General features: G+C 44.1%; 1 protein-coding gene across 4 annotated transcripts in view; it reads right to left on the reverse strand.

Moving 5' to 3' along the window:
- Positions 1-16,533: 16,533 nt before the first annotated feature.
- Positions 16,534-19,905, reverse strand: part of MAPK9 (mitogen-activated protein kinase 9) — a 51,798-nt gene continuing 48,426 nt past the window's right edge. For 3 of the 4 annotated variants that reach the window (XM_037500557.1, XM_054691881.1, XM_037500560.2), the window contains exons 11-12: positions 18,680-18,751; positions 16,534-17,273 (exon numbers count right to left, since the gene is read on the reverse strand). In XM_037500557.1, the coding sequence (XP_037356454.1) occupies positions 17,131-17,273; positions 18,680-18,751 (215 nt within the window). In that variant the 3' untranslated portion in view covers positions 16,534-17,130. Of the gene's footprint in view, positions 17,279-18,679; positions 18,752-19,905 lie in introns of all 4 variants that reach the window. The other variant, XM_037500561.2, reaches the window with a different exon arrangement.

Here is a 19,905-nt window from a genome sequence, read left to right on the forward strand (position 1 = left end):
AAAGCCTGAAAATCACTTACCCTACAGCCAGGAACTGGCCAACAGGGAGGGTCTGTCACCACTCTGCAGATCCTGTGGTGCTTCAAGAATGACAGTGTCCTATTTCACTTTTAGAATAGGAAGGGGGCCTGAGTAGGGTCCAGTGATCTTCCTCAGCTGACTCTACTTGGATCTTAAAAGATTCCTGGTGAGGGCCTCCCTGGTGGTGCAAGGGGTTAAGCACCACATTATGAAGCAATCTGCAGCCTCTGCAACACAAGTTCGATCCCCAGCCGGCCAGAGAGAAACCCACATGGCGCAGCAGACCTCTCCTGTCACGCCTGTTGCTCCCTTCAGCAGTGTATTTCATCAGTCTGCCTGTTCTGTTCCCTGCTCTGTCTCTGGTGAATGAATCCTCTCATCCTCTGCATCTCTAGTCTGTATCCCAGCTCTTGTATGCATAAATAAACAAATCTTAAAAAAAAAAAAAAAAAGGTTCCTGGTGCGTCCCAGCACAGAGGTCAGGATGTTTGTCCTCTGCTTCAGTCAGAGCCTGACTGGTGAGATGTGGAAGGAAACCCAACCTAACCAGCTTATGTAAAAATGGTATTTTGGCCTATGAAGTATTAAAAGTCAAGATAGCTGCTTTCAGGAATAATTTGATCCAGGTCCTTAAACCATATAAGCAGGAACCCATCACGTAGCTCCCAGTCAGTGTGTGGCAAAAGGGCACAGAGCAAACCTGGGTTGCTGACACCCTCAGAAACAGCTGCTGGCTAGTTCCAAGAGAGCCCAGGGCTGCGGTGCTCAGGTTGTCTCCTTGGGCCAGGAGACTGAGGATGGCTCTGGCCTGAGGATTGTGTAGGGTAAATGGTTTTTCAGGCTTTTCTGCCCTCCCACCATTAGAATTGCCTTGCCTGATGGGGGCACCTACAGTTGTTGCATTGTTGCAAGCTATCTTACTTTTGTGGGCCACCGGGGGATTATTGAGATAGTCACCAGGAGAAGCAGAAGCAGGAGAGAGAAGGGGAGAAAAGAAGCCAGAAAGCCAGACAAACTCAGAGTAAAGAAATGTGGGGGGGGGGGGCTCCTGGTGGCCTCCTTGCCACCCCCCCCCCAACCCCTGCTTGCCGGGTACCTGGTTGCTGCTCTATATGTAACAGCTCAATGAAAACCTGAGAAACCCACCGAGGGCTCCAGGACTCTCCTTTACCCATCTGCTGGATCAGAAAACCTGCTCAGAGGCCATCCTGCCACCACAATGGCCTCCCTGGAGCGGAGGTCAAACTGGCCCATGCTAGCCCTGAGGCTGTAATAGGATGCTGCTCCAAGCATACCCCTGAAGTCTGTTTCCAGAAAGCCAGACAAATTATAAACAGAATCCAGAAAATGTTCTGCACAGTTGGGGAAACTGAGGCCTGTGGAGAGTAGGCACCTGCCTGGGGCACACAGATGATGCTTAGGACCAATGCCACGGGCCAGGTGGTAGTGAAGGGGAGGGGAAACAGAGGCTGGCAGAGGGGACATCACAGCACATGGATGAGCATCAGAGTGTGCTGGGACAGTCCTGAGGTTGACGCGTGTTCTCAGTTCTTGCCCCTGGCCCTCCGGTCAGGCCTGGGCCCCTCTTGGAGGAGCAGCACTGTGGGGCCTCCTGACCTAGTGTAGCTTGATGGAGCAGGGGCAGTCTCACCCCACTGATCCCTCTCTGTAAGCAAAGCCTAGGAGGCAACTAAGGCATAGTTGCCTGCTGGGTGCAGGGTGTGATGTGGGCAGTGCTGGCAGGACACCTGAAACCTAAGGGTAGACTTACCCTTGACCACAGCTCCTGTGGGTGAGGTAGGGCTATGCCCCGCGATGAAGGGAGAAGGCCCTGCCCCCTGAAGCACTGTGTCCCCTTCTGTCACGCAGGCTCTCATCAGGGCTGTGATGAGGGTGCCCGTCAGGGAAACCATGACCGGCAACTCCTCAGTCGAGCATGGAGTTCCGCTCCCAGCCACGACAGAACTCTTTGGGGGACACTGCCTATGGGTGGTACAGTTGGGCCCTGGCACTTCCCTGACCCCCTTCTCAAATCACCTGGGAGCATGCTGTCCAGCAAGTTCCCACCCCAGGCCTCCCTTTTGTCCCGGAACATGGCCAGGAGCTAATTCCTGGAGTGTCATGGGCTGGGACAGAGGGGGTGCTGACCCTCATGCAACCCCATCCTGAGCCACCTGTCTGCTGGGTATATCCCAAGAGCCTCCGCTTACTGGCCGTAAGCAGCAGGCCGCACACAGGGTTCTGCCCTTTGCAGCCCTTTGCTGCCCTTTGCAGCCCTTTGCAGCCCTTTGCAGCCTGTTGTATAGAGAGGGGAAACTGAAAACTAAGCATGCAAACAAAAGAATAATAAAAAACAACCATTTTAGAGCGTGCTAAATGCCATAAAGTAACCAATGCAGAGGTGACTGAATGTGGCCAGGGCTGCTTTCAGGTGGGAGGGCTCGGGAGAAGTTGAGATCTGAATGCTGAGGAATCAGCCTCGCAGGTCTGTGGGAAGAGCACTCTGGCAGCAATGAGAGCAGAAACAAAGGTCCTGTGGCCAGTATGGCTTCAGACCTTTGTGAGAAAGCAAAGAGGCCAGCATGCCTGGAGAGGAGGAGGGGAAGGGAGGGTGGCAAGGAGACAGGAGCAGGTCTCTGGGGAACTTCTGGGGGATGAGCAACTGCGACTCTTTGCTGGCATATGGCCCAGTGGCAGGCTCAGCCCCAACTCTGTCAGCAGCACCCCAATAAGACTCTACACTGGTCTTGGCACCCCCAGGCCTTTCCCAGCACCCCTGGTCCCTGCCTTGATTGTCCATGGCCCAGATGGGACCTCCCTCATATATAAGACTCTGGGATGGCCAAGCTTGCTACCCCACAACTCAGCGCTGGGCTGGTGGGGCTGGGGCCTTGTTCTCAGAGAAGGCAGCCCCTGAGCTGTTGCACTGAAGGTGAATTTGAGGGAGGGGGTCAGGCTGAAGACAGACCTCTGGCAGCGATAGGACTGCTGATGGAAGAGGAGAATGTGGGAGGAAGCAGGGGTGGCTGCAGGCCGGCCCGGGTGGCTGGGGGTGTGCTGAGATACCTGGATGTGGCTGCAGTGTCTAGTGTGGTAAAGAAAAACCTCGACTCTGCCCGACTGGAGCAGGTAGTTCAGGAAGGATCCTGACACCACCAGGGCTGCCGAGTACCATTACCTCACTGTTAGGGACTGTTTGTGTCCCCACAAATTCGTATGTTTAAACCTAACCCCCAAGGTGATGGTATTAGGATGGGGCGAGGGGGACCCCTGATGATGGGAATAGTGTCTGTAGCTTGGAAGAAGGGCCTCACATATCCCGCCATGCTGGAGCCTCCAGGACAGTGAGGGGAAAGTTCTGTCATTTCTAAGCTGGGCCGTCTGTGCCCGAAAGACGAAGACAGTTAGGTTTAATGGTTGTGTATAGACCAAGACTCTACCACACCCAGTCTGGGCAGGGTTAGGGAGGCACAGTGTGTGTGTGTGTGTGTGTGTGTGTGTGTGTGTGTGTGTGTGCATGCATGTGTTCCACTTAGGTGCATGGCACGTGTGTGGCACCTGTGTGTGTCGTGTGTGACCTGTGTGCTATGTGTGTGGGAGGAGTTGAGCTTGAGTCTGATCCCCATCTGGGGCCCCCATCACAAGGCTCCAAATGGGGCTAGCCTGAGGACAAAGGAAGAGAGGCTTGATGGGCGGAGTCTCCTGAAAGCACAGCCTGAGGCGGGGGTGCAGATGCGTTATGCCGGAGCCAGGGAGGACCAGGGAGTGACAGGGAGTGAATGGGGAAGAAGGGACAGTTCATAACGGGTGCACTGTTGGGACGGTTACCATGGAGGCCAATAAAGACCCTGGGGAGCTGTGCAGAAAGTGTCTCCACATCCTCTGGCTGGGCAGACAACTTATCCTTGGCCCCCTATACTGCCAGACTGTGTGAAGGGTGAGCAGACTTCACAACTCAGGAAAGACTGCTAGTACCCAGAAGACAGGAGAGACCAGGACAGCAGTTTAAGAAACAACCCTGTGGTCCCCTGGGACCCACTGAGGCAGTGACACAGTCACAGCTGCATCCTGGGACATTCGTTCTGGGGTAGAAAGGAGGGTAGACAAGAGTGGAGGGCAGGAGACCCGTTGGGCACTCTCTCCACATGTGGGGATTGGTTTGCAGACAAGGAGATGATGGAGATGGAGAGAAGGGGGCAGAACTGGGCTATCTTCTGGTGGCAAAGTCAACTGGATTAGCTCCTTCTTCACTCTGGGAACTTCTTTTCCTTAGTTGTCAACTCAGTTGCATTGTGACTGTAGTCATACAGGAAGATCTCCAGAGGCAGGGACCGAGTGTCTTATCAAGCTGCATTTGTCAAAAATGAATGAATGAATGAATGGCAGGCTGTTGGGTGAGAGGGTCCTGGAAGTGGGGTGCCTGGGGAAGCATTGCTGCCCAGCTGAGGCATCCCCAGGGTCCTGCCGAAGGATGCCTTCAGGACTGCATAGCGGCCGGACTTTCTGCTGGGCTGCCAGCTGTCCCTATGCCTGGGGGTTGGCAGTCTCCAAAGGGCTCTGCCTTGGTCCCTATGCCCACAGAGTGTGAGGGCCCATGTCTCTCCCCCATGTGTCTCTCTGCCCACTGGGTGCTGGGCACACTGCTCTTCTTGTGCTTGTTGCCCACCTCGATGGGCTGCCCTTTCTGTGAGTCACATGGTCCAGTCCTTCAGTCTCTTTTTTATGCCTCAGCTGACACACTGCACACAGACACACGCGTTTGCACACACACACACACACACACACACACAGACACACAGTGGCCTAACCTACTTGGGTCTCTACCTGGAAGTGGCTCCCAAACATATGATATTGGCTGTCTCCTCCTGGTCTTCCACTAGTAAGCCCAGCCCTTCCTCCTCCTTTTTTATTCAGAGTTTTCTGAGCATTAAAAAAATAATAATAATAAGGCTATTTATTGAAACGTTGAGTTGCTTCTGGAATAAGCCAAGCAATGTTGGATATAGTTAGAATTTATGAAAAGGATATGTAATCTGTCTTTATCCAATTTTGGAATCAAATTATACTAGCCTCCTAAGCTGAGCTGTGAGCTGGGTGGCTTTGAAAATCTTAGATAAGACAAGGTTTGTCCATTTTTTGAAAGTTCAGTGAAAACTGACTTGTGCTACTGATTTGTGCTGTGTTTGGGGTGGGAGTGGCCTTTGATGATCATTTCACTTTCTCTGATGGTCTCTGGCCCCCTCAAGTTTTGGGAGGCCATAGAGAACACAGAATAGCTAAAGGCATGGGGCCTGGCACCTGTGACCACGGGTTCTAGCATTGCTCACAGGCTGTGGAAACTCATGTTTTCCTCCTGCTTCTGTTTCCCCAGTTTTTAATTTTTTTTTAGATTTATTTATTTTTATACAAGAGCTGGGGTACAGGCCAGAGGCACAGGAGGGTGAGAGGATTCACCCTCCTGTGGGGAACAGAACAGGCAGACTAAGGAAATACACTGCTGAGGGGAGCAGTGGGTGAGACAGGAGAGGTCTGCTGCACCATGTGGTAGTCTCGCCGGCCAGCCGGGAATTGAACCCTCGCTGCAGAGGCTGCAGACAGCTTCACAGTGTGGCGCCCCAATCTCCTGTTCCCCAGTTTTAACATGGAAATGATAATACTGACCTCATAGGAACTGCTGAGAAGACTAAATAAGTTTCCATGTGTGATGTCCTCATCATTCTTGAGTAGCTCTAGGTCCTTTATATTTTCATAAATTTATATGCTTCTTGTAGATTATCATGTTAGTAGGAATATCAAAATTTTTTTCAACTTGCAAGTTATTTGTGTACTCTTTTTCTTTCTTAATCACCATTACCAGAGGTATATCTTACCATCTTTTGGTTTTGCTAATTTTCTTGCGCATTTTTATTTTCTAGTTTCTTGTCTCTGCCCTTACATATATTATCTTTCTTTTATTATTTTATTTGGATTTGCCCTGTTGCTGTTTTGTCTGCTGAACTGAGCAATGAGCTCATTTAGAAAGCTCTGTCTTGTTATTAATAAATGTATTTGAGCCTCTGCTGGGTCCTACCAAATTTGGCACGTACTGTGTATTTTCTTGAGGTCACACACTTTAAGGAATTTAGTCATTTCCCTTATGATTTCCTCTTCACCTAGATTGCTTATATTGTTTAACCCTCAGAAGCATGAGATCGTTTCAAATTTATTTTGAATTTTATTGCATTATCATAGAGAAAGATTGAATATTATTAACTTTGGGATTTACTCAGGCATTTACTCTGTGGCCTGGTACATAGTCAATTTCCCTTTAAGTTTTATGTGTGATCAAAAGGAATGTGCCTATTGGGTATTATATTGTCTATGAGCCCAAATTAAGTAACTGTAGTGCTCCAAACATCTCCATCCTTGCTCATTTTTCACTTGCTTGCATGTCAGTTTCTGGGAGGAGTGCATTCAAATTTCTACTGTACTTTTTGTTTCTCCGTATGGTACTATCAATCATACCTTTCTCTCTCTCTCTCTCTCTCTCTCTCTCTCTCTCTCTCTCTCTCTCTCTCTCACACACACACACACACACACACACCCTCTCACACACAGATTCTTTTTAATTTTTAACATTTACCAATTTTTTTACTTCTTTTTTAGACAATATTTGCTTCCCCCCACCCCCTCAGATTGAGTCCCCATAGAATTTCCTTCCCCAAGGCACCCGGGCACCATCACCACAGTCCCCTGTGCTCCTCCCTCCCTCCCTCTCACCCCTCTCCTGCCTCCTCCCCTGCGGTCTGTCTCTGGTTTATAATTGTCTGTTTTTGCTTTGTTGTGTTTTGTACTGTTGTTATTTTTACACTGATGTCTTATTTGGTTTCCCTATATTCCTGTTATAAGCGAAACCCTCCAATATTTTTCTTTTTCCTTCTGGCTTATTTCAGAGCATAATTCCTTTTAGCTCCATCCATGAGTGGATGCGAATGGCATGAGTTTATCTTTTTTGATTGCTGAGTAATATTCCATTGTGTATATGTACCACGTCTTCTTGATCCAGTCATCTATTTTTGGGCATTTGGGTTGTTTCCAGGTTTCACCTATTGTAAATAGTGCTGCAATAAACATAGGTGTACAGGTGCTCTTTTTTTTTTCTTCTTTTTTTTTGTGGGACCCTCGCTGGTGGCCGGGGATCGAACAGGCACTTCTGAGGCTGCGGGCAGCCTCGCAACCTAGCGCTCAACCGCTGCACCACCAGGGGAGGCCCAGGTGCTCTTTTGAATCACTGTTTTTGTGTCCTTTAGGTAGATCCCTAGTAGTGGAATTGCCAGATCATATGATAGCTCCATTTTTAATAGACTGAGGAACCTCCAGACAGCTTTCCACAGTGGTTGGACCAGTTTGCACTCCCACCAGCAATGTAGGAGAGTTCCTTTTTCACTGCATCCTCGCCAACATTTGTTGTTGCTTGTTTTTTGATATGTGCCATTCTTGCTGGTGTATGGTGGTATCTCAGTGTGGTTTTGATTTGCATTTCCCTGATTATCAGGGATGTTGAACATTTTTTCATATGCCTGTTGGCCATTTGCATTTCCTCTTTGGAGTAATGTCTTTTGAGTTCTTTTGCCCATTTCTTGACTGGATTGTTTATTTTGCCTTTGTTGAGTCCTGTGAGTTCTTTGTATATCTTTTTTTTTTTTTTTTAAGATTTATTTATTTATTTATACAAGCAGTGGGTACAGTAAGAAGTGTGGGAGGGTGAGAGAATTCACCAGAGCCAGAAGCGGGGAACAGAACAGGCAGACCAACGAAATACACTGCTGAGGGGAGCAGCGGGCATGGCAGGAGAGGTCTGTCATGCCATGTGGGACCCTCGCCGGCGGCCAGGGATCAAACCGGTGCTGCAGAGGCTGCAGGCAGCTTTGCAGCCCAGTGCTCAACCACTGCACCACCAGGGGAGGCCCTGTATATCTTTGTGATCAGTCCCTTATCAGTTGAATGGAGTGCAAAGATTTTTTTTCCCAATCAGTGGGGTGTTTCTCTGTTTTGGTTAATGTCTCTTTGGCTGTACAGAAGCTTTCCAGTTTTTCAGGTTTTATCTTTGCCTTCACTATCACTGCTTTGGGTGATGAGTCTTTAAAGATGTTTTTGAGATGTATGTCTTGTAGTGTTTTACCTATATTTTCTCCTATATATTTTATGGTTTCAGGACTTCCATCCAATTCTTTTATCCATTTTGAGTTGATTTTTGTGCATGGTGAGAGGTAGCGGTCTAGTTTCATTTTTTTGCATGTGGAGGTCCAGTTTTGCCAACACCACTTATTGAACAAACTGTCCGTGTTCCATTGCATATTCTTTGCTCCTTTGTCAAAGACTAGTTGTTCATATAATTTCACACACACAAGATTTTTTTTTTTTTTTTTTTTTTTGTGGGACCCTCGCCGGCAGCCAGGGAACAAACCGGTGCTGCAGAGGCTGCGGGCAGCCTGGCAGCCCAGTGCTCAACCGCTGCGCCACCAGGGGAGGCCCCCCCCCCCACAAGATTCTTTAGTAGGTTTTTCTAAAGCCATGTAACATATTTACCCACATGAATGGTACTTATTATCCTCACTACTAAAATGCCCCCACTTGATAATTTTTATGCGTCTATGAATACTTGCATTTTTGTTTCATGAATGAGTTTACATTGAAAAACTGGTTGCTTATTAAAAAAACTGGGAATCTACATACACATATGCACCTACTTATACACCTGATAAAATTTAAAACAGGGAGCACATGGGAGGAGGTGGAGAAAGCGAATATAGACTGCTCTTGATGTCTGTTGTGAAGGGGAGCAAGCTGAGGGCGGTATCCACAGCAGCATAAATGGATTGCACACGTATGTGTGTGGGCGCCACATGTGTGTGCAGAGATAAAGGAGGCAAAGCACAGGTGGTAAAATATTAACATTTGGGGAATCAGGAAGAAAGGCATATAAGAATTTTTGTAACTTTCCTTACAGCCTGTAATTTTTGCAAAATATGTTAAAAAACTTAATGAAATCAGTAAAAAGGACTGGTAGGAATTAGCTTGAAGGTGGTTCCCTGGTCACAGTTACGGCAACTTAAGTCTCAAAGAGAATGATTTGAAATACTCAAAGGAAGTGAAAGCCCAGAAAGTAAACTTTCTGTGCTACCTTTGAGGCAAGTATTAAGCCAGCACCCGACCTGACCTTGAGTACTGGTTGCTGAAGGCGAAGGAGGACAAAGCCTGCCTTTCAGCTGGAGCTTGCCGGGGCCGCCTGGCTGATGCCCGAATGACAGCAATGATGACTATTAAGAACACCAGTCTTCCCTAAGCCCTTGTGAAATTCTTGCTCATGCCAAGGGTGATCACTTGGGGTTAACAGTTGGAAGGGGCAAGCCCATGTAGATAACTTTCTAGTCACATGGAGAGAAACAGGACTGACAGAACATTGGGCCTGCACCACCTGAAGCCACAGTCAGTTTTCGCATCACCGACAGTGGTCAAAATGATGTCTCCTGGATGTAAAGGACATGGTACGCTTAAATGTGTTGTAACCACGTTACAACCTATCCAGGAAACTGGATGCAGAGTCCAGTGGGTGCAACCCTGGGGAAGCAGCCCCAGAGCAAGGAGCGCAGACTCAGAACCTCCTGCCTGCCTCACACAGTGGTGTCACAGTGGGCTGGAAGGGACCCAGTGGCAGGAATCAGACACTAGGAATGCAGTTCCAACCTGGTCCTGGCTGGATATAGTAGGAAAGGACTTTGAGACATGGAGATCCCAAGAACCTGGGTAATAAATCAGATGAAAACTTACAGACAGGGACGTTAGAGTAAGAAAAAAAATGTTAAAAAAATATAAAGTATGGCCTCACTCGGACAAAAAAATTAAAGAGCGGTATGTGTATATATGTCCATTGAAAACGATGTGAAAGACAGACAATAATGGAGTAACAGTGACCATCTCTGGGTGGGGATGTGGCATGTTTAGCTTATTATTCCTGGTGTGTGTGTGTAGAGAGCAGCATTTTCTTTTTAACCTGGATGACATAAATGTATAGAGTGATGGGGCTGAAGAGGTGGGAGAGGTGGATGACATGGGATAGAGATGCAATTGTTCCCAGAGGGGCCGGAGGATGGCCGCTGAGCCTGAGGGGGGCAGGTGGCTTCCCTTATCACCAGGGTAGCAGGCAGTGGGGGGTTCTGAGAGCTGGGTGGTGGCTGAAGAGGGAGACGGAGCAGCTTTGATTCCTCGAGCACTGTTCCTCTATCAAGTGCATCTTTAAGATTACTTGAGTATGCACATGCAATTGAATGTTGCTGCTCAAGTATTTATTTTAATAGCATCTTTAGCATAATTTGCTGCTTAAAAATACTTAAGAAATCCACTTTGAAATGAAGAGCGGTCCAAACTTATTACCAACATTTTGTGTGGTGCTATAGCTAGATTAAAATAAAATAAAATAAAAACAAAGTAGCAGGACTATTATTTGTTGAAGCAAAAAAAAAAAATGTAGGGTATGCTCACAGTGATAAACTTCTGAAGTTACAGACTACAGTTCTGTAGTCAGCTCACAGGACAGCTGTTTGGTGTTAGGTGGTCTGGACCTTTATAGAATCACAGCCACATGGACTTCAAAACACACCACTTCTTTATTCACACAAACAACATTAAGGCCAATGTACTTCCACCTGTGACTCCCCTTCCACTCACCAGCCTATGGACGCTTGGACAAGCACTGCTAAGGACAATCCTCCTTAGCAGCCACAGCATATCCTAAGTGTTGACAGGGAAGGAAGCTCTGCTCATTGCCTGCTCCTCCCAAGAGAAAGTAAAGAAATGAAATCTGAGAACCAGAACACAGCGCCAAACCTTTCTTCCCAAAAATGTGACTAGTCAGTAGGTAAGGGGATGCTGCTGAAGTACGTTCCTAATTTGTGGTGTCTGTCAAGACCCTTCTTCCTCCCGGCAATTCTACTCCTAGGGATCTACCCAAAGGACACAAAAACAGTGATTCAAAAGAGCACCTGTACACCTATGTTTATTGCAGCACTATTTACAATGGGTAAAACGTGGAAACAACCCAAATGCCCAAAAATAGATGACTGGATCAAGAAGATGTGGTACATATACACAATGGAATATTATTCAGCAATCAAAAAAGACAAACTCTTGCCATGCACAGCAACGTGGATGGAGCTAGAAGGAATCATGCTCAGTGAAATAAGCCAGAAGGAAAAAGAAAAATATCGGATGGGTTCACTTATAGCAGGAATATAGAGGAACCAAGTAAGACATCAGTGTAAAAAAAAAATAACAGTACAAAACACAGCAAAGCAAAAACAGAAAATTATAAGTCAGAGACATCCTGCAGGGGAGGAGGGAGAGGGATAACTAGGAGGGAGCGAGGAGCACAGGGGACTGAGGTGATGGTGCACGGGTGCATTGGTGCATTGATGAAGGACACTCTATGGGGACTACACCTGAGGGGTGGGGGGAAGCAAATATTGTTTAAAAATGAACAATAATGTAAAAAAATAAAAAATAATTAATTAAAAAATTTTGTTAGTTAAAAAAAAAAAGATCCTTCTTCCTGATCTTGTGCAGAGGTAACATTCTGTTGGAACTGAATGCTGCTGCTGTCGAGCTGAGAGGCCCTACTGATGTGGGGACAAAGTGCTGGTCACCTGGACTCTGTCACTAAGACTGCTGGGGTCTGCCTGAGGGTTCTGTCCTGCAGGTCAAGGTTGTTGCTCACCACCTGGATGGATTTTCAAAAAGCACATTCGTGCTCATAAAATGACAGATGTCACAATTTTACAGAGAAAACGCTCATGAAAGATGATAGGATTAATTACAACATCACAAAACCCAGTAATATTGATGGACTCCAGGCTCTGAGTACAATGCGGCTGTTAAGGCCACCTGAGTATACACTGATTACTGCGGGGCTTGTTTGGAGGTGTGCTGTTCAGGCTGTATATGGAACATCCTGTTCACTTCTGCACCAAGGTGGTGAGGCTCTGGGATGGGGGAGGGGGTTCATGTGAGAGAAGATGGGAAGAATTTGAGTTTAACCTGAAGAAGAACACTCCATGCTTACCTCTCCAACTAATGCTGTAAAGCCTGTTACATATGAATGGGTCACGTTTGCTCCATTTCACCTAAAGGAAAAGCCTGGGACCCATGGGTGGAAGCTGTGGGAGGCAGGTTTAATTCATTTTGAGAAAGTACTCGCTAATGTCAAAGTTGAGAAAGTACACAAAAGCCTGTGCGACGGGCACTCCCTTTATTACAACTATCTGAGCAGGAGCTGGGTGTGCTCTTCAAATGATTCCTGCTCTGGGTGAGGTGGGGATGAACTAGAAACTTCTCCCTCCATTCCCATTCCCATGAAATTTAAATGTGTGAATGAATGAATTTTAAAGCATGCCAAGAAAAATTCTAAGAAAGTCATAGGGAAGTTTTCAGAGAAAATATTAAAGAGTCAATAATTTAAAATAGAGATTTGAGTAAAAGATGAGCATTCACTTTAAATTTCAGCATGGAACTACTACTTTGAAATGAAGAGAGGCATTTAATTATGCCTGTTTCCATGATGTCTGTATCATGAGCTGGTAGCTCCTATTTTTCAAACTTGCACTAATTTCCACATGGAAAGGATGAAGAAAATGATCCATTTCATTGGAACTAAGTCTCTATATTCTTTTTTTTTTTTTGATAGCAAATAATAATGCTGACCAATGCGGGGGCTCAAAGTGAGGATGACCTGCTTTAAACTCAAGATCTGTGTGCAAAAGTGTCAGAGCTGGTAAGAGTAGAAAAGACCAGCAAAACCTCCTATACGCTCTGTTTCCTTTCAAGAACGGGAACCATCTAGAAGCTGCTTTTAGAAAGGGGCTCTTACCATGGTATCCACCAGGGGCTAGGGTTCCTTAGAAAGTTTGGCAGAATCTTATGCTCATGGTATTTTTCTAGGGAGAGGGTCACTGTTTTCATCAGATTCTCAAAGGAGTGTAAGACTACAAGATGAATGAGATCATCATGAATGTACCCCAGCAGGCAGAGGACAAACCTGTTCTCCCTTCCTGGAACAGCCTCCTCAGGAGTTACAGAACCTATTCTGAATTTCCCATCCAATTCTAGAAAGCCAGTCAGCACAGGACTGTAGCAAAGACACCTGCTCGCAAGGACCCCTGGACCCCAAAGCCTTGTTCTTTCAAATTGTGAAACATCATGAGGCCCGAGGCTTTGAGGCCAGAGTAAATGACAAGTTCCCAGTGGGTGAGATCAGGAAATGGCGAAGGTTGGGGTGCCTCTTAAATCATGGTCACATATAGCCTCAAAGAAATGTGGCTGGCCACTCTGTCATCATTATTACTGATTTTGTTACCAACTCTCCATCAAATAGCTGTCTTATTGTCAAAGGCAACCCTAGGCTTAAATTCACATGTGTGGCCGCACTATCTTCAGGACAACATTGCATTATTTTGAAGTATTACCCTTTCTCCCACCAGTAACCTTACCTACTTACAGGTACCACTTCAGTCAATAAATAAAAAAGTATTTCAGTACTGTCTAAATTGACAGTGGGCCAGGAGTGAGACAGAGAAATGGAACCTAGACCAGTATCAAAAGAAATGTTCTCTTTCTTCAGAGATCTTGAAAAATAACTGGATACTCCTCTACCTGGGATGATTCTAGCCCTTTTTTAACAGAGAAATAAATTAAATAAATAAATAAACAAGCAGAGAAAAAGAAAGCAAGTCATTGAGGGCCCTTTGACTCCTGTGATTTTAAGTAGCAAACATCCTAAAATAACCCCAAATTAGAAGCAAAATGAAAATGGTTCATCTTGTGCACAAAACTGTTTAAGAGCACAAGTCCCAGTGAGGTTTTAATTAGGAATGGTGGACTGGTGGATTCTCCTGACCACACCTTATGAAAAAATAACTATACCAACACTCTGAATTTTCAATACTGTACGCTTTTGAAAATTAGATTTGGGAACTTGCAGAATATTTTTCAGTGGGAAAAGTAACAGAACATTTTGCCTTTCAATTTAAAAACATTTGCTCAGATTGACTGAAATGATGACACACCGACATCTACCCACGTGCATGTTAAATTTGTAATCAGAGATGGTGATGTAGAAATATACAGTCAATTGTCACTTAGGGACACAAAAATTGGACATGCTATACATTTCTCTTTTAAAATGTATCTGTATTATTTTCACCAATCAAAACACACATAATATATTTTATTATAAAACATTAGGCAATGTTACTTTTGAGATATGCAATCTAAAATGTCACACCTGTATTTACTACCAGTATGAAATACCGAGGAATTACATTAGATATTGACCAGATGAACTCATACATCATCACCAGAACTTACATGGTGTCAAGTCTGGATTAAACCAGTATCCCAGTCAATGTTTCAAATATGGACTCTAGGAGTTAGCGAGGGGCTCTGCCAAGGGTTTTCTCCTTTCAGTACTGTGGCTTTTAGTTTCAGGTCCCAAAGAAAAGAACAGAGCCCTTCTTCCACCTCCATGACTACAGCTGAGAAGCCCTGAGCAGCCCGTGCTCCCAGATTGCTATCCTACTCTGATAGACTCTGTTTGCTCTCTGGAACCTGCACTTGAAATCAAGACTTGACATAGGGAGAGGCAGTCATTTCCTTTTAGACTGGAAACTAAGCCAATAAATAAAACAAACCTAGTCAACTTCCAGGCTACTAATAAATTACCTGGCTTATAAAAATATGTGTCCAAAATAGTTACTTCCAGGGTTGTGTACAATATAAATTACAAAAATAAAATAGAAAAGATGAAAAAGTTGTGTACATTTTTCAGATCTTTATGCGACATCAGCATTTACCATCAAGTGCAGTTTGAAACCATCTGCATTGCACCAGGATCCTGGCATGTCTCGGCTCAGGAGGGAGGACCCTAAAGTGGGGTGAGGTATTTCTATGGAGATTTGCTGTCTGCAGCCCTGAGGCCAGTCTAAGGTGTACCTGATGGGAGGTGGTCTGGGCAGAAAACATGACCACACCATCACGGCAGGGGTCCTCCATAAAAGCACAGAGGAATGAGTAAGCACAAAGCTTATCTGTGGGGCATCAAGCTCCACTAACAAATGCTGTCTGGGGAGGTGGAACTACATGCACCCTCAGCATCCCTGGGCCGCATTCATATAAGCCTAGGACAGATCATGCATTTTTAAAACTCTCCCCATTCTTCTATTTTCTTTCTAAAGATAGATTTAGTAAAGCCTTTTTAAATTATGTATATTAGAGGGAAGGCCATTTTAAGATGTTTGTCTAGCTACAGTGATAACTTTCTTCACTATACCACCAAGTCTCCAAAACCCAAATAACCCCAAACCATATAATAGGTGTTTCTGCCTCTATCTAAGTTGGTATTCCCACCTTGTACCTGAATGTGTCTAAACCTCACAATATAAAACTATCATTTCAATATTAATTTTGTTCATCAAGGGTTCCTATTTCCAGTGATAAGACCAACCAGTAAGATACAACTGGTGCAGAGAGAATCAGATATTTTAGATAATATTTATAATAAATTTCCTCAGAAAGTTCCTCCTCAGAATACATTCCATAGAATATTGACCCAGTAACTTCCAAAATAATTAAACACAAGATATGAATCTATAACAGAATAAGCTCAAGGAAAAAGCATTATGAGCACAGGTAGCCAAAACATGATCATCACACTCCATTTCTGCAGTGACACTTCAATACTCAGTATCTTAGTGAATTTTGAATAATTTCCATATGCATTAGTCTGAAAGTATCAATTTCAGGTGAGCAGTTTTAAATCAGAAAATATTCAATAGTTAATTATTACTCTTCAGGGCATTTCCCCCATATCTCTCAAGACATTTTCCAAGAATATTTGTGGATTTCCCTTAGGAAAAGAAAAGTCCTCCACAAAGTGGAAAACAAACTTGCTTCCTGAAATAGAACTAAGGGGGATTTATGTGGTTTCTTTTAGTAAAGAACGAAAGTCAATAAAGAAGGTAGTGTTGGAAAAGAGAAAGGTGCCTTGTTGTTAATCATGTAGCTGACCTCAAAAGACTTACTTAAGGTGAGAAAGGACCGACCCAGTCTAGTCTCAGGCAAAGTGCGCACTTAATAAGTGACCGGAGTCATCTTTGGTGATCATTTTGTAGGATTCTGCTCTAATGGTAGATAATGGATTCAAGAACCTATCTGCCATCATATTATTGACACACAGTGTCATGTGGCTAACAAAGAAGGTAAAGTTCAAGGTAGCATTTTAAATAAGTCTAGAAGACCAAGAAAAGAGAGGGAAGATAGGATTTTAAAGTATATATGTCTTCAGCAGCATAAAAACAAAGCTTAAAATTTCACCATGCAGTAACGTTGAAAGGACAGTCATCTCAGACTGAGACAGTTTAGAGAAAACAAAGTGTCTTGATTTTAGCAGTGAAAATTCTCAGCCCAAAACATGACAAATTTAAGAAAGTTATTTATTTATTTATTAAATAGATTTAATTATATTCTTTCTGAAATACAAAAGATAGAATAAATCATTCCATAAAAGAAGGTATGATAATATGGTATTGGCCAATTAATACACACGAATCTATTTTTCTGGACAGACACCAAATTACTAAAGAGGATTAAGAGATAATTCTAGAAGCAGCAGTAGCTGGAAGATTATTTGGCATTTAAATACTGATTTCCAAGTACTAGATGGCATGAGCAAGTACTGTGGTTACATGCATATAAGTTCCAACAGTTACCTAGGATGAGAAATTGTTACACTATTACTGTAATACTTAAAAATAATAATTCCTCTACCTAATTGCTCACCTGAAATGATCTTGAACAAAATCTCTAAAAGTGTGGCTTGCACTTTTTTTCATCAGACATAATTTGCTTCATTTTATAATCTAAGCAGGCAATCCTATTAGAACTGAGTAGGGGGCAAGGCATCGTGTTTCTTACATGCAGAACATGGAGTTTTCTATTTGGTTCCTTCAAAATTCCCAAGCATTTCAGGCCCATGGAAGCAAGAGTTCCTTCACTGATGACAAACTTGTTATTTTTAACTTATCATCGACAACCTTCAAGGGGTCCTGTTGAGGCATCCAGACTGCTGTCTGTGTCTGAGGCCAGTGTCTGCTCAGTGGACATGGATGAAATGTCATTGATAGATGACGACTGGGAAGGAGTGGCGTTGCTACTTACTGCTGCATCTGTGCTAAGAAAACCAAATATAATAAAATCTGAGGCATGACATAGCTGCAAATCCAGGCAGTGACACTTTAAACCATTTCTCCACTCTGTCCTTTTGTAGTTTCCTGTCCTAGCTAGTAGTAGAAATGAGAAGTTAGCTGACCATACATTTCAAACTTTTCCTGGAGTCATTTTTTAGGCTCTAAATCCCACACAGTTTTGGATCTTTCCCTGCAACATTCTCCTTTGCTTCGCAGTGGCTAACCATCACATATATGCTCATGTGTAATCATGTCAGCTACTTAAAAAATACCTGCTGCTTCTAAAAAGATATGATAAGAAAATTGCTAAATTTATCCTAAAACTACCAGTAGCACAAAAAAGGGCTATGCTCAAATAGGAATCAGCTGCATCAGATATTTCGATTATAATCCTAAACACTTAGTCCAAGAAAAACAGCATTTAGGATTATAATCCTAAACACTTAGTCCAAGAAAAACCTTTGAGGGATTCTTTTCCAATAAAAAACACCTTCTGAAATGAGGACTGTATACAAATAAAAAAAGACAAAAGGGAAAAAAAAAGTAGTGCTTTCTTGTTTATTTATTTTTATAAATCCTGAAAAGTTCATTTTGTCCTTTTAAGGAAAATGAAACTGTCCTATTTTCTACTATGCATATTTACGTCTGTTCTAAGCAGAGATAAAACACTTGCACACTCAGAGGTCAGTGTCTGCAGTCTTAGATTGGCACTTAGCTAACAAACATCTAAAAATTCATGTGGAAGTTATATAAGCTCTAGGCACGTGACACATATGTCATGATGAAAATAAAATTCAAGAAAAAAGTTTAGTAGTGCAACCCACATTTGTGGTATGTGAGCAAATGTGTGAGCACCAATAAAGGTGAGTGGGAAAATATACACCAAATATTTCATTTAGTAAACAGGTTGAACCCTACAACATAAGTTAATACCATATGTTATGCCTCAAATAATCAAAAAATTACCAAATTGTTAGTCAGGCTTCTAGATGAAGCAGAAAAATGGGAGAATTATACAATTTTCTCAAAAGAAAATCAAATCCCATTTCACCTAGATTCACAATAATTTAAACTAGGTGGGAGGAGTACAAAGGGGCATGCACATTGAAAGGGGTCTCAATTTAATTTCCTCATCTATAAATGAAGCTGACAGCAGTTGTTGCAAGGATGAAACAAGAATGGTTATGATGTGGTTAACTTGGTGCTGGCACATCAGTAGAATGTTTCCTGCCACCACCAGAACAAACCAGAACAGACATTTTCCACATGGGCTTTTCAAATTCCTACACTGGTCAAGTTGGGACTGAACATACTACAGCTACTTATGAAAGTTGAAGATAGGAAGAAAAACATTACGCAATTAAGATATTAAAGCAATCACTAACCTGAAGGTTGATCTTTTCCAACACCATTCTTGTTTCTTTCTTCCCAATCCATTACTTCTTTGTAAATTAGCTCTTTAAATAGAAATTCGGGTTAAGATACTATATCAGTTTCTTTGCATCTCTAAACCCTGCTTCCAAATCAATTGGAACAGTCCAAGAGCAGCAGGATGTGCTAATTTTAGTTGTGAGATAAAGTTAATTCACTAAAAGTCTGCCCACACCCAAATACCCATGTTTTCACTCATTCTCTCTTCAGCTATTTTTAAAAAAGATTTATTTATTATTTATGCATACAAGAACTAGGGTACAGGCCAGAGGTGTGGGGGGTGAGAGGATTCACCATAGAGAGAGAGGGGAAGAAAACAGGCAGGCAGACTGAAATACACTGCTGAGGGGAGCAGCGGAGAGATAGGAGAGGTCTGCTTCGCTATGTGGTTTCTCCCTGGCTGGCCTGGGATGGAACTCGTGCTGCAGAGGCTGCGGATCGCTTCATAGTACTGGCGCTTAACCCCTGGCACTATCAGGGAGGCCCTCAATTCTATTTTTTTTTTTTTAAAGAGGCATGTATTTTTATTTATGTATTTATTTATTTATTTGTTTGTTTATACATGCATTGGGTACAGTCAGAAGCGCGGGAGGGTGAGAGAATTCACCAGAGCCAGAGCGGGGAGCAGAGCAGGCAGAAGGACCGAAGCACACTGCTGAGGGGAGCAGCGGGCGGCAGGAGAGGTCTGCGCGCCATGTGGGACCCTCCTGTGGTGGCCGGGGAGCAGCCGGGGATCGAACCAGCGCCGCAGAGGCCGCGGGCAGCTTCGCAACCCAGCGCTCAACCGCTGCGCCACCGGGGAGGCCCCTCAATTCTACTATTAAGGCAGCCAAAAATGTAGGATAGTTTTGAATCTATAAGGGGGAGGAAAAAAGGGGAGAGAGGGAGAGAACCAACAAGCAGAATGGTTCTCACAGACCATTTTAAAGCAGTAGATGTTCTCACGCCCACTGGCATGTTTGTCCCCATCAGGTTCTACAAATGAATCAGCATCCACATGTGTACTAGACACCCCTGCAGACTGGCCAGTAATTAATACAAGTACCTCAATCTTTGCTTGGCTTCAATCTCAATTTTCATTTGTAAGAAAAACTACCTACTAAGTAAGCTAATTAGGAGTTCCTAAAATTTTGTATTCATGGACAAAAATTAGCACATTGCAAATATTTACTGAAGCCTA

This window comes from Talpa occidentalis, unplaced genomic scaffold (genome assembly GCF_014898055.3).
Source record: "Talpa occidentalis isolate TD23 unplaced genomic scaffold, MPIMG_talOcc4v2.1 talOcc4.9, whole genome shotgun sequence".
NCBI lineage: Eukaryota > Metazoa > Chordata > Mammalia > Eulipotyphla > Talpidae > Talpa > Talpa occidentalis.